The sequence below is a fragment of the Marmota monax genome, unplaced genomic scaffold, assembly GCF_021218885.2.
Source record: "Marmota monax isolate L192 unplaced genomic scaffold, Marmota_monax_Labrador192_F-V1.1 WCK01_AAM20220418_F8-fsc00003, whole genome shotgun sequence".
NCBI classification, from domain to species: domain Eukaryota; kingdom Metazoa; phylum Chordata; class Mammalia; order Rodentia; family Sciuridae; genus Marmota; species Marmota monax.
Genome location: NW_026694084.1, coordinates 34,786,786 through 34,811,480, shown reverse-complemented (window position 1 = coordinate 34,811,480; position 24,695 = coordinate 34,786,786). Strand labels below are relative to the sequence as shown.

At 42.0% G+C, this 24,695-nt stretch overlaps 1 protein-coding gene across 2 annotated transcripts in view; it reads left to right on the top strand.

Annotated features, from left to right (window-relative positions):
* Adcy8 (adenylate cyclase 8) overlaps positions 1–24,695 on the top strand; it is a 229,979-nt gene that overhangs the window by 68,903 nt on the left and 136,381 nt on the right. For both annotated transcript variants that reach the window (XM_046464767.2, XM_058585739.1), the window contains exon 3: positions 23,735–23,865. In XM_046464767.2, coding sequence (XP_046320723.1) covers positions 23,735–23,865 — 131 coding nt within the window. The remainder of the gene's footprint in view (positions 1–23,734; positions 23,866–24,695) is intronic.

Genomic DNA, 24,695 nt, shown 5'->3' with positions numbered 1-24,695 from the left:
ATAACATCACTGTTTTTAAAATTTCAATGGATGAGTATATAAGGTACATCTCAATGAATTTAAAAAGACAACAGAATCCTAACAATTGAATTAGAATTGAGAAATTTCCTGTGTTGGAGATGGTGATCCAGGAGCCTTCCAAAATACAAATTGTGTGATAGTTCTAATCAGGTATCTATGGAAACAGTTGCATATTAACACTTAAAATAGGCAATAATTTTTTTTTTTGGTCCATGTGCAGCCACAGGTTGGACAGTTCTCCAAGGTGTTGGCATCTTCTAACACTTTTAACAGTAATGAAATAGAGTTTCCTGCCCAGGAAAGACTCATCTCATCATGAAACTGGTAAAGTTAAGCATTGTGGTCCCTCCCTGGAAGCCCCCAGGTCCTCAGAGGCCCTTTAGCAAGTCAGTCATTATGATTTTCGTAGTTTCCATTCCCTTGCTCCCTCCAACTTACTCAAAACTCAGGTCAAAATCTTAATTGAGTTACCATCTCTGGCCCCCTTGGAAAAGATGGAAAGTTTTCTGCTCTTCAGGGTTGAAGACTTCACCATGAAAATACCCAAGTGGTTGCCTGTTTTCGGGCATAGATACTAGGTTGAAAATTTATGTGTTTCCCATGTTTATCCAAATATTCTTGGTGAAAGAAATAACACAATGTGGAATCTTTACATCCCAGCTTTTGCAGTTATCCACAGCTTCTGTGATATCACTTCAGAACACAAGCACCAATTACCGAATGCATGTTAAGGGATTTTGAAGTTCCCGTAGTATGAAAGGAATTCATCAGGATTCAGCAAAATGTAGGTAGGACTTGTACAATAGCTAATGGCAAGTTCAACTAGGTCTATCTGTGACTTCTCACCTTTCACTGTTTGAGTGTCACTGGAAACATTTCTAACAGAACCTCAACTATATTGATATGCAACTTAATTGCTACACAAACAGCAGAGCCAGATGCACCTAATTTTGAATCCCAGCATTGCACCTTATTAGTTGTGTAAACTTGAGCAAAGAATTAAATTTATGTGCCTCATCTTTCTTATCTGTTTAAATTGGAATAATCCAACTCACCTCCTTGAATCACAGTGAGATTTATTTTAAGTAAATGTTAATGATGGCCCTAATTCAGTGGTTGGTACCATCAGATACCCCTTCCACACCCCCATGACTTTCCTAGGGTCCCAGAATTGGGGATTCTTTTTTCTTATCCTGTGGTTGGGTTGTTCCTGCACCTAGATTCCCCACAGGCCATGTGTTCTTCCAGGACAGGGTTGTATTCAGCACTCAGAGACACATGCAAAGCCTGGCTTGTTTCATGTAAGATTATTATTTATTGAAGGAAATTGAATTGAATAGCTAAATAGAGTCAAATATGCACCCTCTTTGGGTAGTAATGGAATGGTAGAAAGATGTGTGGTGTGACATTTGCAAATACCCAGGTTCCAGGGCACACATAATTTCTGGGGTCCTAATGAATTTGAGAAAGAATTTTTCAGAGTATTAATGAAATTTTAAAATGTGTTCCTTCTCTTTTCACCTCTGCCACCATTAAACAAAAGGATGACACTGTTGGTGTCCATTGGACTTGGAGGAGGCTGAAATGCTCTCAGCAGATCAATGTTCCTTTTCCAGAACCTTTGAACCAGTTTTGTCATGAAGGGCAGAGGCCATCAACCACCACGGATTAGTTCCAGAGTCATGCAGCCTTCTGGATGCCCCTGGGCATGGGCAGCGGATGCCTGTGAGCAGCCACTAAATTCATGAGTGGACATTGTGACAAAGCACAGACATAGCTAACAAAGAGCCTCCTCCTAATCCCTCCATTCTAAAACTCACAGAGTGCATCTAAGCGCAAAACCCAAATCATATCCAGAACTGCAAAAATTTGGAAAAATGGAATATTTTGCCTTCCTGTCTCTTCAATTCAAAAAATGATACAACATTGTTGCTTTTTGATGGTAACTACCAGGAAAAGAGTTTCTTCCTTAAGGAGAACACAAAGGCATAGATTACATAAAACAACGTATCCATGAAGCAATATCTACCTTTACGCTCACTGAATAGAATATTTTCAATTTTAATCATATAACCCAAGTTATATGACCCACTAAATTCATTTGGGGCCCAAAAATGTACCAAGAGCTCCAGTTTAAATCAAGTTACATTTTTTTAAATTTTGTGCATGTACAAATATGGAACAATAAATCCATCAGTATGTACAACTATAATGCACTAATTGAAAACGTTGGGGGGAAAAATCATGCCACACTGGTTGTGGAGGTGTTACTGGAAAGGATGTGGATCGCTTGCCCACTATGCCACCATACTCTTTTTATGTACCCTTCTACTAGATCTCAGCAGTCTCAATTCTCTGTGGCTACAGCTGTGAGCCGGTGTGTAATTCTGATTCTTCAGGATCCAGGGTCCTATGAGAAAGCAACCCAGAGGAGAGCATATGTGTCTCAACCAAGAGAGAAGCCAGGAAAGGCCACTGCTTTTGATTCTAAGGCAGAGGAGATAGGGGAGGTGAAGAATGAATCAAAGGCCAATGAACCAAACAAATGGTGGTCTTTGATGGACAGAGGGACAGCTTTGTAAGCATTTGGTATGCACATCATCCAGGCCGTTCAAACAAGCATGACGTTTGCCTCATGTTTTCCATATATGTTTTGCCCTTTGAGGTGTTGGATTTCTTGGGCAATTTTTTTCACTTCTGAGACAAAACCCTCATGTATAAAACAGGATAATAATGTTCATTTTATGACATTTTCAAATGATACATGGTATGTCTCTAGGTTTATGTTTCTTAGCTATAAAACAGGCTTTGTTTCTTCATTGAATAGCTCAAAGGATCCACTAAGACAAGCTTTGTGACAACTGTCACACACAATGGGCACTCAGTAGATGTCAGTTCCCTTTCCTAGTTGTGTATCCTCATTGACATCCCTGGCTTCCCGTATCTGTTGATTTGGGGTATCGGTTACCTTTTGCTTTATAATGAATGATTCCAGAATACACTGTCTTAATACAGTCACTATTTGTCAAACTCACAATTCTGTGGGTTGGCAGAGGTCTTCCTCAGGCCCAATCAGCTCATCTTATCTCAGCTGGGTTCTTTCACGTGGCTTCAGTCAGCTGCTGAGACTGATGGAAGCAGGATGATCTAGGACCACCTCACTCACACACCGGACATTTTAGCAGAGAGTAGACCAGGGCACTCTATGTCACCATCTCACCATCTCATCATTGTTACTGAAAACACCCTATAGGAGTCTGGATATCATTCCTATTTTAGAAAACAACAAAAACAACAACAAAAAAAAAAAAAAACATGGTGCTAAAGCAAAATCACTCTGCTATAAAATAAATTGAAATTCTTCCTGTCTTACTCCAAAACAGAACTGAATCTTTCTCACAGGTAGCAAGGAGACCAGGGTGGTAAATTTGTTGAGCCTCATTCTTGTGGTTTCCTAAATGCCTACCAGTAAAAAATATATTTTTCATTTAAAATAAACAGAGCACCTTCACCCTCTGACCATAAAGCAGGTTTTTAAATCTGAATGGGCCCCCAGGAAAATAGCAAGTACTCCGATTCCACTGATAATTTAAGAAATGTCAGTTTTCAAAATAGGAGCTTTGATGTCTTTTTTTAAAAAATATTGCCTTATTTCTAATTTCATTACTATTGCTTTGCAAGTTGTTTTCTCCTGACAAGGCAAGTGAATCAAAGTTTAAGTTTCAATCTGCTTAAGTGTGTGTCTCTGCGCGTGTGTGTTTGTTTGTGTGTATGTGTGTGTTGCAAATTGATCTTAGCTCTGTTGATAACTGGAACACAAAGGTTTAGCAAAGCACATATGGTGAGAGACAATAATAGACTGTGGACTTATATTCATGTGTATGAATCCAAATACACTGAAATCTCTGTTCTCCTGAAATGTCAAAGAAATTGACGTTCTAAGCAATTTATACCTGTTAATGGAGAGTTGACATATAGATCAGTTCTTGAATGTTTAATTCAGGGACCCTAGACGCTCTTCAAGCACTGCCTTGAGTGTCTCACTGAGATTTGACAGTCTCTTCTTACAGATTGGATCTTTGTGACCTGTAAAGCTTATCTATGTGCTTCTTGCTGGCCCTCCTCCAATCCATTTTCCATTCAGGGTTTGTCTCATAAAGAGGTGAAGTGGACCATTCACAAGTTCATTCAACTGATGTTGAACGCTTAGTATGTCCCCAATACTGCTTCAAGTCCTGAGAATACCACAGGGAAGACAAGAGCAGATAAAGAATAAGCAAACAAACAAACATGATCACAGAGATGGATGCTGTGAATTAGAAAAGAAGGAGTTGGTAGCAAAGACAAAATAACAAAGTAACAAAGACAACCTAGAATGCTGCTCCAGATTGGGTTGCTGGCAAATTTGAAACCTGAGAGAAAAGGGAAATCTAAGCAAGGAACCGAGGAAGACTCTTCCAAGCAGAAGGAAGACCCAACACCATGGCCAAAAGGTGGAATGTGGGCAGAAGCAAGATGATCCATGTTGTTAGAGGATCAAGCTCAAAGGGGTAGCGATGGGAGATGGGGCCAAAGCACACACGTCAGGCACCTTAACTCTAGACTGCCCTACGGGCATCCTAGGGAGCTGCCAGGCTTAGCTGGATCTGTGATCTTAGAGCCAGGAGAGAGGAAGACAGAAACACATTCTCTAAGTGATCAACATACCTACACCATTACCTGGGTGAGGTAATCCAGGAAGGAGCTAGGAAGGAAGGAAGGGCCATAGTACTGTACTCCGGAATTCTCCAACATGAAAATGGGTGAACAGAGGAGAAGGAACCAGCAAAGTCACTAAAAAAAAGTGAACAATAATTAATAATAATTGAAAAAAATATATCCCTAACAACAACAAGAAAACTAGATGCCTGGAGTGTCCAAGGAGCTGAAGCTGGAACTGTGTGAAGGAGGAGTCCTGGATGGGGGGTGGAGGACAGCCTGCCAGGGCTGCTGGAAGCCACAAGACCTAAGGACCCAGAAGTGACCCATTTTTCCTGGATGTAGAGTGAAAGAAGCCAGAGGATGCTGTGTGATTTCATCAGAAGAAGCTCAGACACAGGAAAAAAAAAACTAATCTAGGTGCTAGGAATCCTGATCCCACAACAACTCAAAGTGTTCCAGTTTTCACCTCCATTATCCTGGTAGCTCTTTGGAATATGCAAGGGACATACGGTGCCCAGTGCAGACTTATATTGAAAGATCATTAGTATTTTATTGAGGTCATTTATTTTTCTCTCAGACAACTGGACTGCAAGCAAGGAGAAAGCAGAAGGAAGCTTATCCACTGCCCTCCCCAGCACAGACTGCAGTGTCAATCACAGACTCATTCCTCTTTCCTTACTGCAGATTTGCTAAATAACAGTTGATCAGATGCGTGCCTGAGTTGTGGATGACACTGCACAATATAGAAGCATGGAGAAGTTTGGGACAGCCCCAGGTGATCCACTGCACCTAAGTGAATCAGACTCCACAGCATAGAGCCTGGTGCTCAGAATCCACAAATGAAAGCAGACACCTGGGTTCACACCCTGTTCTGCCATTTACTTTCTCTGTTTTCCTGGAACAAGTGCCTAACCTCTTAGTGTCTCAGTTTCCACGTCTGTGAAACAGCATCAATAAACAGATCTACCTCATCAGTCATGAGGATTAATGAGACAGCAAGGGCTCGCTAATGGTGCTGCTGGTGCTGGGTTTGTCAATAAGACTGCTATTCCATCATAGGCATTTGCTATATTGGTGAAATGTGCCCTCACTCCTTCACACAGGAGTAGTGATTAGACAGGGAAATGGGGTCTCTGGACAGCTGACAGGCAGGGTCTAATTTTAGGTCTACAATCTGCTGATGAGAGTGGGTTTAGTTTATGAAAACTCATAGAACTACACAACTCTGTGATGTCTGCACTTTTCTCTCTGCAAATTATACTTTGATGCAAATAAGAAAATCCTCCTTTAGCAAATCCCCCTAGCTTTCAGGATGATGTTCATATTCCCCAGCTTAGTCCACAAGCACCTTCACTCCCCGGTCCCTGCTGACTCTCCATGCGACCACCTGAAGTCTCGTCTGTTACATCGCGTTCCCCATCCAATTGTCTCTCCTCGACCCCATTCTCCTTTGGAGCTTATTGCCCTCCGAACCTCTCCCAGTATCTCCTCTCCTGGGAAGCCTTCCCTGGCTGGTGCAACCTGACCGCAGCTGGATTTGTACCATCCAAGGCCTTATACTCAACACTGCAGTTTCCACCCGCAGGTATCTTTATTTACTTGCCTGAAATGCTGTCAAGACAGCAACCGTTTCTTTAGTAAATTGCATTATTTTGAGGAAAGGCTTGGAAAACTATTTAATAAATGATTATTTGAACAAATGAATGAATAACACTATAGTGAACCCCTTTTTGTAATTGTACTCAGAGAGGTAGAGATAAGACAAAATTGTGACTTCCACGGTAATATGCAGATCACGTAGGGTTCTCCAGTGATGGGTATCAATATCACATCCAGTGTCTGTTTGATCCATACCTTACACGATGGTAAGAGGCCTTCTCTCAGCAACCCTTCTAAATGAGAAAAGAATTTCTATTTCTAAATAATCTTAGCAAGAGTATGGTATACAGGAGCTAGCTAATTCTCTAACCAGTAGTTTATCAGTCAAACACATAACCAGCATGACAATACCTCTTCTCAACACTGCATTAACTAGAGATAGTTAGCAAGCAAACATTTATTTCACTTCTACGATATACCAGACATGTGATAAGCCTACAGATATGTAAAATTCACCAGACTTCAACTATTCAAATAGTATATTAATAATACCATCAATAGCTCAAAGTTATTAAATTCTTTCTAGGTGCCAAGGCTTCACTTAACAAGAATGTTTTTTTTTTCTTTCATCCCCCATATCCAATCTGCCAAATCAAATCCAAACTAGATCTAAAATCCTTCCATGTGCCTTAACTGCCACCATGTTCTGAGCTCCTATTATATCTCCTTGGAAGTTCACAATAACTTACCTGCTCTCTTCTCTCTATTCTTTCTCTCCTATAAAGCCATTATCCAACCAAAATTGAGAGCAACCTAAAAAGAAACAAAGAAGAAGAATCTCTATATTTAAAACCCTCCAAAGGCTCCCTCCAATGGATCCATTGAAGTTGGTGAATTCTAGCTGGGGGACCATGGCAGTGTCCTCCAAGGAGAAACCACCTGAGCTGCTTGCAGAGGCTACATGGATTTAGGAAGATTGGGTTAAAATGAATTGAGTAGCTGAGCCAAGGGCAGTTCAGAAACTAATAAAGATATCATTGTCCCTACAGTGAGGACCTACAATCATCATGTAATGAACATAGATCAACATGATATATTAGGTACATATATCATATTCATATCATACCAGCTTAGTCCACAAGCACCTTCATAAGAGGGAAAAACCCGGGATGGAGAGATCTCAGGGCAGGTCCCAGTCCTCCTTCTACAGCTTTGAAGACTCTCTAAAACCATCCTCCTTAGAGACTAACCCAAATTAAAATCCTGAGAGCTTTGATGACTCTCTAAAACCATCCTCTTTAGAGACTAACCCAATTAAAATCCTGGCACTATCATTCACTTGTTGTGTGACCTTGAGCAAGTCCCTAAACTTCTCTGAGTATCCCTCTCTGTTCTCTACTGGGAGCCGTGGAGTGGTGCATAAGAAACAGTGGTTTCCGATAAGTCCACATTATTGCATGTATGAGAAATGGGAGTATTTGTACTAGGCCACCTAACAGTGGTGCTCTTGGCTAGAGGTGACTACCCTGGGGGCTCCGGCAGCCTCAACTGCACAACCAAGACATCATCTGTTCTTGTCACATCTCATGGCTAAGCACACTGTTGGGAAATGCTGATCAACCTAATGCAGGGTTTGCACACGACACAACAATCAGAGCCCCAAGTGTAGCTAAGGATAAGAGTTACAGTGACAACTGCAGCAATAATAACCATCCAAGGTATATTAATATTCAACAGAGAAACAGAACGCAGACAGAGAGAGAGAGAGAGAGAGAGAGAGAGAGAGAGGGAGAGAGATAGAAAGACAGAGAGAGAGATTGTCTCTGAGAAGGATAAGAAGAGGAGGAAAACAAAGTTTATATTAATAATTTATTTTAAGCACTTGGCCCACACAATTATGAAGGCTGGCAGGTCCAAAATCTGCTGTTCTAAGGCAGATTGGCCCTAAGGCCATAAAGACTAGAGAACTTCAACACCCAACCTATAGGTGAAGAAAGTGAATTTTTCAGTAGCAAAGCTCAGGAAATAGTAGCAAGAATTAATAAATGGGATGGCATCAAATTTTAAAGCTTTGGCACAGTAAAGGAAACAACGAAGTGGGTGAAGGAGCACCTACAGAAAATCTCTGCCAGCTACTCTTCCAACAGAAGATCAATATCCAAAATACATAAAGAACTCAAAACCTTAACACCAAAAAAAAAATAACCCTATTTAAGAACTGGGCAAAAGAACTAAACAAATCCTTCTCAAAAGAAGAAATACAAATGGCAAACAAATATATGAAAAAAATATTCAGCATTTTTAGCATTTGTGGAAATGAAAATCAAAACTACACTGAGATTTCCTCTCACTTCAGTTGGAATGGCAATCATCAAGAATACAAAAATATTAAATGCTGGTGAGAATGTGAGAAAAAAAAAACATTTATACACTGTTAGTGGGATTATAATTAGTAAAACACTATGGAAATCAGCATGGAGAGTTCTCAGAAGATTAGGCATCATCTGAATCAGCTGTACCACTCCTTGGTATTTATCCTAAAGAAGCCAATCAAAATCAAAATCCCAACAGCATTTCTTGTAGAAATATATAAATCAATCATGAAATTCATATGGAAAAACAAAAGACCCAGAATAGCAAAAGCAATTCTAAGCAGGAAGTGTGAATCAGGCGGTATAGCGATACGAGATTTCAAACTATACTGCAGAGAAATAGTAACAAAAACAGCATGATACTGGTACCAAAACAGGCGGGTGGACCAATGGTACTGAATAGAGGACACAGAGACCAATCCACAAAACTACAACTTTCTTATATTTGATAAAGGGGCTAAAAGCATGCAATGGAGGAAGGATAGCATCTTCAACAAATAGTGCTGGGAAAACTGGAAATCCATATGCAACAAAATGAAACTGAATCCCTTTCTCTCGCCATGCACAAAAGTTAACTCAAAATGGATCAAAGAGCTTGATATCAAATCAGAGACTCTGCGCCTGATAGAAGAAAAAGTTGGCTCCCATCTACATATTGTGGGGTTGGACTCCAAATTCCTTAATAGGACACCCATAGCACAATAATTAATAACTAGAATCAACAAATGGGACTTGCTCAAACTAAAAAGTTTTTTCTCAGCAAGAGAAACAATAAGAGAGGTAAATAGGGAGCCTACATCCTGGGAACAAATTTTTACTCCTTACATTTCAGATAGAGCCCTAATATCCAGAGTATACAAAGAACTCAAAAAATTAAACAATAAGATAACAAATAACCCAATCAACAAACAGGCCAAAGACCTGAACAGACACTTCTCAGAGGAGGACATACAATCAATCAACAAGTACATGAAAAAATGCTCACCATCTCTAGCAGTCAGAGAAATGCAAATCAAAACCACCCTAAGACACCATCTCACTCCAGTAAGATTAGCAGCCATTATGAAGTCAAACAACAACAAGTTCTGGTGAGGATGTGAGGAAAGGGGTATTCTTGTGCATTGTTGGTGGGACTGCAAATTGGTGTGGCGAATTTGGAAAGCAGTATGGAGATTCCTGGGAAAGCTGGGGATGGAACCACCATTTGACCCAGCTATTGCTCTTCTCGGACTATTCCCTGAAGACCTTAAAAGAGCGTACTACAGGGATACTGCCACATGGATGTTCATAGCAGCACAATTCACAATAGCTAGACTGTGGAACCAACCCAGATGCCCTTCAATAGATGAATGGATAAAAAAAAATGTGGCATGTATACACAATGGAGTATTACTCTGCACTAAAAAATGACAAAATCATGGAATTTGCAGGGAAATGGATGGCATTAGAGCAGATTATGCTAAGTGAAGCTAGCCAATCCCTAAAAAACAAATGCCAAATGTCTTCTTTGATATAATGAGAACAACTAAGAACAGAGCAGGGAGGAAGAGCAAGAGGAAAAGATTACCATTAAACAGAGACATGAGGTGGGAGGGAAAGAGAGAGAAAAGGGAAATTGCATGGAAATGGAAGGAGACCCTCATTGTTATCCAAAATTACATATAAGAGGTTGTGAGGGGAAAGGGGAAAAAAAACAAGGGAGAGAATTAAATTACAGCAGATGGGATAAAGAGAGAAGATGGGAGGGGAGGGGGGATAGTAGAGGGTAGGAAAGGTAGCAGAATACAACAGTTACTAATATGGCATTATGTAAAAATGTGGATGTGTAACCGATGTGGTTCTGCAATCTGTATATGGGGTAAAAAAGGGAGTTCATAACCCACTTGAATCTAAAGTATGAAATATGATATGCCAAGAGCTATGTAATGTTTTGAACAACCAATAAAAAAATAAATAAATAAAAAGAATTAAAGTCACCATACTATTGTGATGCATGCATACCCACATTTATAGCACCACAATGCACAACAGCCATACTATGGAACCAAACATTGGTGCCCATCATTAGATGAATGTATGAAGAAAATGTGGTATATACACACAAAGGAGTTGTATTCAGTCATAAAGAAAAAATAAAATTATATAATTCACAGAAAAATAGATGGAACTTGGGAATACTGTTAAATGAAATAAGCCAAACTCAGAAAATTGAATTTCTTTTCTATGTGCAAGCTAGAAATATTAAAAAAAAAAAATGGGGGGATGGATCTCATGAAACCTGAAGGTTGAGCAGTGGAGTAGAGGAAGAGCACTAGTGGGAAAGAGGAGGAGTCAGAAAAGGGAGGTACTGGTGAGTGAAATCAGGCCTCAACCTGATTGGATGAGGATCACCCACATTAAGGAAAGCAATCTGCTTTACTCAAAGTCTATCGGTTTAAATGTTAATCTTATCTAAAAACACCTTCATAAAGCATCCAGAGTATTGTCTAACCAGACATCTGGGCATCAGTGAAGTTGACACATAAAATTAGCCATCACCCCAGGTTTTAACGGCACAATGTTTATTAGTGCTTCTGAATTGAAGAAAAGTAGCAAAACCTATATAAAAAAAAACCTTTGAGCACTCCCTTAAAAGACTTTGAAACCTTCAAGCCCTAAGAAGTGCTTAAAAGAAAGCTTTTCCCAAGAGGAGCTGCTTAACAGCAGATTCAGTACCTAATTGTCTTCCGGGCTCAGCAAATGTACTCTTTATTCCTCACATTTGACTAAATTCCTTTCAGGAGAGTGCAGCATTTTGCCCGAGTGTCATATTGCCTTTGGTTTATCATTTTATTACCAAAGAAAAAAGTGCCTTCCTTTTCATTTCATAATGCTAGAGTTGTTGCTGTGTCACAGCAGGACCTCAGCTGAAGGTTACCATAGGCACAAGCCTCAGGTCCGGTAAGCTCTGGGTCAGAGGCACCCAGGACCCTAGCTGGGTCATTGTGCTAATATCTTAAATGCTTTGCAGACAAAAGATCTCCTTATTGCCTAACCTGGCACAGACCTCTCTTCTCTTCCTCCCTACCAGCCAGCTCCATGGCATGCTACTGCATCGAAGCGTGTTACAAAGACATGCCTCACTGGGTTCTGGGAGCTGCTAATATCAATTATAAGAGACAGAAATGAGGCTTGGAGAAGTTGAATAACTCACCTAAGGTCACACTGCTAAGGGACAGAATCTGAGCTACAGACTGTGAAGGCCTGACCTTGGTCAGCCTTGAACTCAGGAGTCTCTGGTCAAACCAGTAGCATTCAGCAATGACTGACAGACTGGACAAGTGAGGAAAGACTTTCATCCCCAAGTTTCCAATTTGATCTATCTGGAAACTGCTAATGAAGCAACCTGAGAAACTGGTTCCTGGAAAGGAAAAACAAGAAAATCCCTGAAACCTGCATGTTGTGCCTTCTTTAAGTTATACTCCAACTCATGGAATAAAGACTACCCAATATAGAGTGCAATGCAGGCCAAGGCCCACAAGTTGGGGAAATGGATGAATTAAAACAAATGGGAAGGCCACAGCTATTTAGTCAGCACCTGGAATGTCTGGGAACTATATAAGGAGGTTTGTCATGAAATCTGAACAACAGTCCTGGGAGGCAGAGATTACTTTTCCCATTCTATCAATGAAGAAACTGAGGCTCAAAGGAGTCATGGATATTCTCACAGTCACAGAGCGATTCAGTTGCTGAGCTCAGCCAGCAAGCTTGTCTGATTCCAGAACACTTCAGTCTTTGCATTTATGGGCAGAACCAGAGTTCCTGGAGGCTGAGACCACCATAAGGTAGATATGGATGTTTCCCAGGCTCTCAGCCCCTTGCTGAGTCAACCTGAAGGGCACCCACAGAGCACACTTTCCTGAGCCACTGAAGATGCACCTTCTGCATGCCTGTGCTCACATTTAGCTTTCAGAAACAGTTCTGGGTAAAAATTTTTATGAAAGCCCTTTAAAAATATAAATTCAAATGCCACAGTCGAGAGTCTGGCAACAAATATTGTTTTTAATTAAAAATTCAAAAATTAAAAAGCACAATTGCCATCTCCCGTATTATCTCTATTCATTTCCCTTGTGTTTCCTGGATAATGTCCCTACTTTAAAAGCTCAATAGCTTTAGCGCCAAAATACAATTAGAGTTCTAAAGCAATGCTTAAAATAGAGTATGCTCATCAGTGAATTTAACAAATACATGAGCTGTGGTTACAATGTGCTAGACACTAATTCTTTTACAAATATTAACTCATTTAACTCTGTACCGACTCTGAAATAGATGTTCTTTTATGATTCTCAATTTATAGATAGGGAAACTACGGGACTGGGAGGAAAGCAGATGCCCCTAATTCAGTCTGGGAAAGGACAGCTTTAGCTCTGGTTCACACCCAGAACCTAGCTCCAGGGTCATGTACATGATTCCTGTAGTAGGCATCAAGTGCCCAGATTCGTTTCCCTCTATTCAGAGCTAGGTACTATTGTTGGTCGGATTCCGGAAGTTACCTTTTATTTATCTGTCCCTCCCACAGCATGCACTATATTTTGTCATTCCTATCCTGCCCTTGCCTCATTTTTCTGGGGCTTTCTTCCACCCCTCTACACCCAACCCACCTGCTTCCTTTTTCCTACAAACATCTTTCTTTCCTTAGCTATTTAATATTTTTACTTAATATTTAATTGAAGGAAGTAAATCCAATAGCACAAAACTGACAGTGGGTCAGGGAATAAATTCCATGACTCCTGGCCAACCTGGAGCTGCAGATGGAATCCCAGCTACAGACATTCACAAAGCTTCCTACCAGCTCTGCCCTGTGGACATGCCTGAGCAGGCCTGCAAATAATGGGGTAATCCTGCAAATCAGCTAAGCCAGAGAACCAGTCAAGCAGAGGTCAGGCAGGAGGTTCCACCACTCTAGGTGGTACAAGTGCTATGGGTTTCACAGAGGCAGAAGCAGGCAGCTCTACCTACACACAGGGATTCATGGGGAGCTTCATGGACCAATTAGAGAAGGAAACCCAGGTTCAGTCTTGGTGATCAAAGGAGTTCATGACTCACCTACAGAGCTACATGGCTAAAAACACTGGAGAGGGGAGCCCCTATCTCAGCTGTGAGCACAGGCTTATTCCTGAGCCTCAACACCTAGACCTCTCCAGTTCTTCCTGGTCACTTGGTCTCTGTCTTGCTCTGGGGCCCACTTCTCTTTTCTCTTGTCACCACTTCTGCCACTGATGGAACAGTCCACCTTCTGCCCGAGTTGTCCACTCACCTTTCCAGCCAGGATCTGCTACTGCTTTGACATTATCATACTTATTAAGTCAATTCCAGCCAGCCATCTCTACTGGACTTCTGTGATACCATGGCTATCACCTGTCTTTCCTGCCATCTCTAGGACTGAGATTGCAAGCCCCCATAGAATCCAGGATCCTGCTTGCCTTGTTCACCACCAACATAGAAGTATGTATGGTGTCTAATACACTACAAGGTCTATAGTAGGATCTCAATACAATACAAGTTTGTTCAATGAATGAAAAAATTTGACAAGCCAAGACTGGCTCCTTCAGGGCAGGTCCCCCCTACAGATTCTTTCATTGACCATTCAGACAAAGCAGCCAGCCACTCCCTTTGAGCTCCACCATGTTCTATCAGTTGCCTCTGGAACTTTAGCTCTATAAAGGGAATGGTTTTACTTTCTGATCAGCCTCATGCCCAGCCCTGTGCCACCTACTTATTGACTTAGTGAATAAATTATGACATGGATATATTATGATCCAAGTTACAGAAATAATAATAAAAAAAAACAAATGGACTTAAGTCCTCACTGTGCACTTACCAAGTGCATGACTTTGGATTACCTGGTTGAAATACTTTCATTCTCACTGCCTTCAGCAGTCTTTTCCTTCTGTGACCAAAAGACCTAACAAGAACAATTTTAAAGGAGAAAAATGTTTATTTGTGGCTCACAGTTTCAGAGGTCTCAGTTCATAGATGGCTGACCCCATTGCTTTGGACCCAAGGTGAGACAGAACATCATGGCAGAAGGGTGTGGTGGAGGATAGCAGCTCAGGACATGGCAATCAGAAAGAAGAGAGAGAGCTCTGCTCCCCAGGGACAGAAACATACCCCAAAGATATTCCCCCAGTGACTCACCTCCTCCAGCCACACTACCTGCCTATAGTTACCACAGAGATGATCCATATCAGTGGGGGAAAAACTCTCATAACGAATCACCTCACCTCTAAACTTCCTTGGATTATCTCTCATGTGAGTTTTTGGGGGTCACCTCACATCTAAATCATAACAATATGCAAACTGGGATAAAGGAACAACCGTGAGTAACATCGTATTTCAATTAGGCAATGATGTGAAACACGGGGTGTGCTGGTGGTGTGTGATCATTAAAATCAAGGGATTTTCTCTAACACTAAAATGCTAGTCCTCCCTGTGCCTGGACCTTGGCTGCAGTTATCCCTGCTGTGCTGCAGTAGAATAAGGAAGGATGACAAGAGGGCTCACAAATTGCAAAGAACTGAGAGTGGCCAGGGCTTCCGGGAGCCATTCGGAAACACTGGGGCTGCACAGGCGCCCAGAAGTGCCACCTGCCTTGTGAGCTGCCCTGCTCCCTTCCTCTTTCCCACTGTAAGCATTTGGGTGAAACAAAGGTCCTAAATCCCTCACTGTTTGCACCTTGACTTCCCCTCGGGGTGAACTGTGGCAATTGATGCTGTGAATCCATCTTGACAACATGAATAGAGGATGCTATGTGAAATGAGAGGGGAATCCAGAGGGGAGCTGCTGATGGACTTTGAATCAGCCCAGGGTCTCTTTTCATGCAAATGGGGAAACCCAGGGAGAAAAAGACATGCAGAATCTGAGCCCAAAGGCCACCCAGGGCCACAGCCTGGCTCCAGGAGAGATTCTTGAACTTCTGATGTCCAAAGCCAAGAAAGCATATATTGTGTCCCAGCAGGAGTTGGGAATTGTATTAAAGGGCAAACTTTCTGATTTTCTTTCAGATTGTGTTTTCAGGGAATCTGAATGATGTTTCTGAAGCAGTGAACAAATTCAAGGGAAACAAAAAGTGTTGAAAATGGGCTTTTATAAGCAGACTCCAGGCAAACTCCCATCCTCTTGCAGAAAATGCTTTAAAGAGGGAGGACCTGGGACAGTTGCCAGTAGCACAAATGGCTGGAGGCTGGCAAGCCTAAGTGTTGGGGGAATTTTGCTACAAAAATTTATTTTCAAAATCCCTCCTGAGAGCATCGATGACATGACACTTGAGGATGGAATTTGTGTTGCCACTTAGAGACTCTAACAGATAGTTCTGGAAATTTCTATGTCGGGGGTGGTGCTGACGCCCATGGAGGATGCAGTCTTGAGCTGCACATGAGCGAGCTCTGCCTTTCAGGAGTTCACCAGCTTGTTCAGCAGATATTTATTTAGCACTTACGGCTTTTAAATATTGAGGAAGTCGCCGAGGATCTAGAGGGGAACAGAACGAAGTCACTGTCTTCAAAGCACTCAGAGTCTTGTCAGGGAGACAACCCAGTGTGTGTGATGAGCATTCCGAGAGGGGAAATTGAGGGACAGAAGAGTCTGTGTGGCAGGGCAATAGCACCTAGATCTGATGAAGGATGGGACGTTAAGGGACCTCAGAGTGGAGACCCAAAGGACAGGTGAGAAGACTCGCAGTCAAGAATGCGATGGGGGATTTTTAGGAAGGGAAAGACCCTCCTTGTGTTACAAGCCAGGAGCAGGGGAGCAGGAGAGTGGGTAAGAAGTAACTGGAACCTGAAGCAGTCACCAACAGGTGTTCTAAGGGGCCTGGCTGTTCTTCTAAGAACTGCAGGGTTTAGATTCAGGAAATGGCATGATTAGGACCAGGAACTGTGTTAAAACCAGAACCATGTCAGCAGTCTGTGGGAGCAGCCTGCCACAGCTGTGTTGACTAGAGCCATCAAAGCCCTGGCCATACAGTCACATGACCCAACTCTGGCCTTCCCTGGTTTCCACTGACTGACTCCTGCACCACCTCCCACTCCCGGGTTGTTCGAAGATAGGCTCTCACCTGTCCCCTACTTGAAATTTGCATACACTATCAGTGTAAGTTCTGGTGCTGGCTCATCCTCTGTCTGCCTTCATCCCTGGGGGAAGGGAGATACCCACCCCCATTCTGAGCACCACCAAGCTGCTTTGGGCTGTACCATTTTCGCCTGTGCATAGGTGGTTATTCTTCTCCATGCAGCCTAAGGTCGGACAAGCAGGAGCAAAAAGTCAGCCAAGGACCCTGATTTGCTTGATGACTATAGCTAAAGGATGACTAATAAATAGGTTTCACTCCCTTCGTTCATTCCATTCACCCAGTAATGCCTGCAGCCTATTTCTAAAGCTGGGCTGCAGTCAGTGTTGGAGTCCATTGGTGACATCTGGCACTGGGGAATCTGGCAGGGAAGTTCCACAGAGCATCCCTAACATTCATTCCTCTCCCCACTCCAGAGGGAAGTTTAAGACCTGTCCCTGGAAAGTCCTGCTCCCATCCTTGACAAATCCAAAAACTCAGAAGTCCTCCTGGACACCCCTCTTGCCCTCTTTCATGATTACTCATACAGGTTTCCCAAATACCCCTCTAATGTGCCCACATTTTCTGCCATAATCTCAGTCCAAGTTGTTCTTATCTCTTGCCTGGATGTTTTGCATTAACCATTTAATTGCTTTCATGCCTCTCTCTCCTCATAAGGACCATTTCATTGAATCTACTCTGTTCAATATTCCAGTTGAAATGATATTTTTAAAAATATCTGATCACGTCTTCGATGCCTGAGCAAAACACTTCAGTAGCTTCCCATCACTCCCAGGATGAAGATCAACAAGGCTCCACCTGTCTGTGTCCCCTCACTTCACGCCACTTCACTTTACCCGACTAGACTCCAGCCATGGCCCCTATTTTGACTTCTCAAACATGCTGTGCCTTCTTTTCTACCAGGCCCAACATATGCTCTTCTCTCTTCTTAGTATGTTATTCCACACCCACCAGCACACATGCGTGCACATACAACACACACACAACACACACACACACACACACATATGCACATATACATGCTTCAACTAATCAGCCATCCCAATTAATCCTCCATTGTGGCCTGAGTTCACTGAGCATGTCTTCTCCTTGGCATTCGTTGCAGAGGAGTAATCTGTTTGTTTAACCTGTTTGATTAATATCTGTGTCTCCCCCATGACAAGGCAGGACTGGGTTCTACCCTGCCCCCCACTGTGCTGACTGACTACCTACTGCAGTGCTTACCTTCAGGTATTGTTATAGGAATTGTAAATTATAGTTTTGCAGCTACTTTACTTTCTTTTAAATTTCATACAAAGATAAATTTTTCATAAGGCAGAATGTTAAATGAAGAATGTGTGAAATGAGTGTCTACACTACCCACTTTGCCCGTAAGCAGGAAAACTATCATGGACGTTGTTGTTGGCAATGGATCAGCATTGTACTTACTAACTCAAAAGACAGGTAAAGTGATGGTATCTGTGAAGTCTTCCAGAAAGATATTCAAAGAGAGAACAACACATTACCTTATGTCAATATATATTTTGGTTTAGTTTAATATTTTAATAACTAATAGTATAATAAGGTTTATTTTTCAAATTTATAGTATTATATACTCTTACTTTGCAATTATTCTTTGTGAAACAAAAGATTAAAAACAAGTCAATTAAATAAACTTTTTATTATAGAAACCATACAACTAACATGCGCGGGAGGCCTAATAAGTGTCAGGTGTCTTTCTGGGCACCAGCATTATTATGCTGAACAAGAGATAAAATGTGCACCCTCCTGGACCAAATGGGATAGACAGACAAAAACCAAAAAGATAAATAAGTGAAACCTATAGAAAATTAAATAACGATGGCTGCGGGAAGAAAAAAATCAATAAAACGTGAAAGGAGCCCACTAAGCCATAAGCCTGGCAGACGTGGCCACCTGGATCTGGACCTAAGGGAAGGCCTCCACCACGAGAAGGTGACTTTGGCAGAAAAACCTCAAAAAAAGAGAGCTATATTTATTATTATGTTTTCAGTTATCTGTGATTACTAATAAACTGGGAGTTTCAATCCCTTGAAATGGCTGTTTTCACCACCCACTTGCATATAAATCATGCTTCATTATAAGCAGATCCGTTCACACCTTTTTGTGGGCTCAGGGGAATGCTGTGTGTGCTCCCACATAATGCTGTTGCTCCCTAATGATAACATTTCCTGCGTGTTACGATGCAGAGAAAAGGTATGGACCTGCTGCCCCCCCAGGTGCCTTCCAGGAGGGGTCATTCCACAGCTTTCCCTGGAAGCCGCTGCAGCATTCAGCTCCAACATAAAGGGAAGGGGCTTCTGAGCCGTCCCCTTGACTAAATCTAGCAGCCACCTCAGGACTGGGAGTTCAGAAATGAAAATCTTGTCCTAGTAATTGGTGAGACTCAAAACCCTCGGGGCTACTGGTGTGAAATCATTTGAGGTTAATGGCCCTTTACAGGCTCACTTGATTTATTCTAGTGTCTCCTATGCAGACGGGACACTGTTTGCTCATTCATTACTTACACATTGATTGAAGTCTCTTTTTGCCAGCCATTGTGTTTGGGCCTCGAATATAAAAAGATAAACTCAAAGAGCTCAGTTGACCAACTGAAACCTAAATAGACTGGCACCATGTGGTGTCACAAATGCTGAGAAAGATCCATGCAAAGGGACATGATAGTGGAGGGAATGACTAATCCCCTTCAGCAAGGAAATGAGATTTGCCCTAAGATTTGAAGAAGAGTAGGAGTCTGTGTGCTAATTGGGGCATCCCAGGCAGGAGGGACTGTGGCACGCACTGTGGTGACATGCTCAGTATCACAATAAATAGTGTATGATCTACGCAGCATAGAGGACACAAGGTGGACAGGATTTTCCCACCCTACAGGATCCTACAGTGTGTTGAGGGCAGGGAGAAAACAAGGATTAACCAGGAGGCAGGCAGAGCTAACTGTGTGATCCACAGAGGCAACCATCTGGTTTCCTGGATTTAAACTTTAGATGAATTATTTTTCTTTAACTATAAGATCATTGTATTATTTCTGAAAAAATGTATTTATTGTAAAAATATTACATTAAGAAGAAAGCAAAGATATCAAGAAATTGTTCACCAAGACAATACTTTGTTAATAATCTAGTCACTCCCCTGGAGACGTAATTAGATGTGCAGTATGCAGCACGTGATTGGGGTCACACCATCCATACACCTTATTCTTAGCTATATACTGTGGATTTCCTTCCACATCAGTAACTTGCATTGATTCATGTTGGTAGCATTGTATGCATTGCTTTTTCTTACTTGCTTCTGACACATTTCTTCTCATCATGAGATCCAATGCAGTGTCCATAAGTCTAAGAAGCAATGGAGCTCCATAAAAGAAGACCCACCACAGTGCCATTTTTACAGTTATAAAACTCCTCAACTTCTTTCTAAAAAGTGCTTTTAGTATACAGAATATAAAATGGTGAAATTTCTGGGCATCACTTGCATATTTTCATCCATTTTCTTTAACGGTACTACACTAATTGATTTTCATTTGCTGACGTTAAAGCGTTCAAGTAAATAAATCCTTGAGCATCAGATGCAGCTTTGTTTAACTATAGACATGCTCATGGTAATTAGATTTCCGATTTTGGAGAATTAGGCTTTGAGGAATGTTTCTTCAGAAATAGATTTCTCTGGTAAGGTGAGGAGAAGTTTCCAGAAACTCTGGAGTCTGATAGGCCAGACACTGGTGCTTCCTTCCTATGTGACCTTGGGAAGTGACTTTGCCTCTCTGGTCTTTAGTTTCCTCTTTTGCTAATCTACAATGAGACATCCCTACCATAGTTATGGAGGAGTGCACAAGAGACTGTAGGAAGCTCCCTGATTCAGTGCTGGTCCACAGTGTGTGCTCTTAGAGCCACATACAAGGTTGCTTATAGGATGCAATCCAGGTATGCCACCCCGGACCCTCTAGGGTCTTCCCTCTCTCATTGCTTCTGTTGTTGCTATTCCTAGAACTGAAATTCAATGTAGAATATTTTCAATAAATATTCATCAAATGAATATAATATTTAGTAAAAAAAATGTTTGAAATCATGCCCATTTTTCAGGGACCCTCATTCATGAAGTTCTCTCCTATCATCCTTGGTGAAGTGGGCCTTCCTTTCCCTGAGGTCTCATTGAACACTGTTAGCCCATATCATAGGAATATCCCACCTGCTGCCTTAATGTAGAGTCACTCTTAAAGAGCCTCAAGAATGGGGTGAGAGGGGACAGAACACATTTATAGGGATAGAGCAGAAGGAGTGCTGTGTGCATCAGAAGCCTGGCTTGATCTCTTGCTATTGACAACCCAAGTGATCAGTTTACTAATCCCACGTTTTTGCTCTTTTCTGCAAATACATGTTTTGCCAAACTAAGTGAAGTTTGAGTACAATTATGTGCCTAGAAGTACTTGACAGAGGAGGCCAGCAATTCCCAGACCTGCCTGGGTACCCCAAACCCTTAGGAGCTTTAAAAAACTCTCCCTGCCAGATCACTCCTATGAAGTTCAATTCAACTAGTTTGGAGAGAATCAGAGGATTGGGCAGCCACAGTCACTTTGACAAAGCCCCCACGCCATTCTGATGGATGGCTAAAGTACAGACTCATGAGAGAGCCTCATAAACATGTCCATAGATTTTAATTTCAGAAAGAAACTTTTTTTTAATTAATTAATTTACTTTTTAAATACACGACAACAGTGGAATGCAATACAATCCTTATTACACATATAGAGCACACTTTTTCGTATCTCTGTATATAAACTATGTTCACACCAACTTATACCATTATACATGTACTCTTTTTTTGCATTACCTTATATACAAACAGAGATATGAAAAATTGTGGTATATAGGAACTTCTTTTTAATAATGTTGAGAGTGAATGTGTTTCTGTATCTCTTTGTCTCTATCCCCCAACCACCACCCTGAAACACACACTTGCAACATTTCATGGGCTCACAACCTTTTCAACTGGGTCCCATTCACCTTCTAACACAAGCCTTCCCCCTTCCTGTCACTCCAGTCTAAGACATCCCCTGTGACAAAACACTAGTGAAAGCATAATGCCTGCTTAAACTGGTCCCAGGGTGTGTGCACCTTGGGTCCCAGCTTCATTGCCCCTCTATGCAGGCTGTCCCAAGTGCGGCAGAGGATGTCTTCAGTTAACACCCCCACTGTGGGCATTGAAGCAGTGCCCTTCACATCCATGTTAGCACCTATACCCCTCAAGCAGCAACTGTGTGAACAGGGCTACAAGTGCCTGGGAAGCTGACAAGGAGCACTAATGACCATGAAGGGGACATGATGTAGGGGCATTTGCAAGAGGCACACCTCTCAGTCCCACTACAGAACAGTACTCAAGAGAGGAAAACACCATCATAGGACACTCAGCAGCCACTTCATTCATAAGTCGTTTGCATGAGGCAAGGGGCGAGAAGGGAACAATGCCAGGACCCTCGCATATTTGACTTCATTGAATTCCCACAGTAACCCTGTGAAATAGATGGTAGTATTCTATTTGTCAAATTGTAGAACTAAGGCACAGAGAGAAGACAGAGCTCACCTAATGCTACATTTCTAGTTTGCAATGGGGCCAGGATCCAAACTGCTCTATCAAACTAAAATCCAGGGCTTTTCCCATTTCACCAAGAATCCCAGCAAGGAATAACAGGCTAGGAGATAGCATCCTAACTGCTAGGGTTGTGCAAAGCATTTAATCTCTTCCAGACTCAGTCTTCCCACTGAAGGAAAAGATTTCCTTGTGCTGATTTTCAGAGTTGTGTGATAAACACAAGTGAATGGATGGAGTTCCATACATAACTATGAAGATCCATGCATAATTATGAGCTATTAAAATGCAAATATAACTACAAAGATGAGAAACTATGGAGATTAAAATGCATCTGTATCACACTCAGTCTTCCCCGCAGCAAACCATGTGGCAGAGGTCACACTACACTCTTGCCCAGTTTCCATAACATGAAGATGGCCTAGGATTTAATTTGTTGTCAATTAACCAGTTACTTTGCTTTTCTCTACTATGGTAATCCCAACAAAAGAATATTATCTTTCAGGTCTTGGATCCCACTTTCAGGTTGCATGTCTCACTTCTTCTCATCTTTTATAAAGAGGTAGTGCCCCCTAAGCCTGCTTTCTCCTCTGTTCCCTGTTTCCATAGTTAGAGCACACTTGCTGCAACACCCAAATTCAGAACTTACCCATCACGGAGGCTGCATCCATCTCAGTAGGTCGCCAGTCCTGTGAGTCTTATCTCTACCACATCTCTCACCAGGACCTCAGCAGAAACCTTTCCAGTTAATCTCCCTGCCTCCACCCTCAGGCACCTTCCCCAAATTCATGCTTCAAACTGTGAATGATCTTTTAAAATGTAAAATGTTTATGTCACCTTTCTGCTTAGCACCACTTCATGACTTCCATTTACAGTTTGAATTAGATGCAAGCATCTCAAGCTACAAGATCTACCTACACCTCCTTCCTCATAGTTTGTAGCACACCCTTTGATCGATACCCTCCAATTACAGGGTTGCTTTTTGCTGCCTCTGGACATTTGTAGTTACCATTTTCTGTTCCTAGACTTCTCATTGCCCTACAGGAGGACTTCCTGGACTTGCCCTACACAGGGATGGCTCATTAAAATCATTCAGGTCAATTTAGACACCAATTCCCAGTAAAGGTCATTCTTCATCCCTGATTTGAATCATGTCATCACCCAGCCCAGTGCCTGGACCAAAAGACACTGGCCATGTTCATAGAATGCTATGAAACCAGCAATTCCCTGAGCAGTTCATCTGAGAGTCCTGTGCCTTCTCCACCCTCCTCCCACCCACCAGTGCCTCGATAGCCAGGCTAATGAAACTGGTCCTCTTCCCTGCTTCTTCCAGGAGCGGCTTGTGCTATCTGTGCTCCCTCGGTTTGTGGTCCTGGAAATGATCAACGACATGACCAATGTGGAGGATGAGCACCTGCAGCACCAGTTCCACCGCATCTATATCCACCGCTATGAGAACGTCAGGTGAGAAGCTCAGAGCCCTTGCCCTGGTTCTCCATGTGATCTGTGTGCGCCTGGCTGCTCTCAGTGTCCTGCTGTGACTCTGTCTGCATGAATGTCAGTGCCTTTCTTCATTTGGTTGATTAATTCATTAAGTGGTGATTATTCATCAGAGTTTTACATTTCCAAATTGAGGTTGCAAAAGAATGTCAGAAAATTTGATTATATTTGCTAGTTGACTTACTTTATGGCTCCCCTAGAGGAGGCTTGCTACATATCCAGTGGGAAAGGAAAAAGCTCTGTAGACTACAATTGGAAAAATAATCTCAAAATGCAGTCTGGAGGCTTCAGGAATAATCACATGGATTGCCTCCTTATATTCCTCACAAGAATCTTTAACCAACTTGAAACAGAGACTACAACTTCTTTTCCTTTGCAAATATATTGCTGGCCAACCATCCTCCATCTTGCATCCATCCATCAATCATCCCTCTACGCACTACCCATCCATCCACCCAACCACCCACTCACTCACCCATTCAGTCATTCATCCACCTACCCATTAATTCACCCATCCATCATCTATGTAATCAGTCCATCTGACAGTGAGTGTCTCTGTGTGCCCAGGAATACACTATACCTGGCTTAGACTTCATAGTGAGGAAAACCAGCTTTAGGATCTTAAGTCTGCTGTGAGAACTTAGGCAGTGTACTTAACTCAGTCTCAGGATATTTCTTTGTAAAATGGATGTTTTAATCACCACTGTGCAAGGTTTAGGTAGACTACATGTTTGAAGATGCATACGTAACACAGGTGTCAGCATCTCGTTGAGCCAGATACGCTGTAGGTTGTT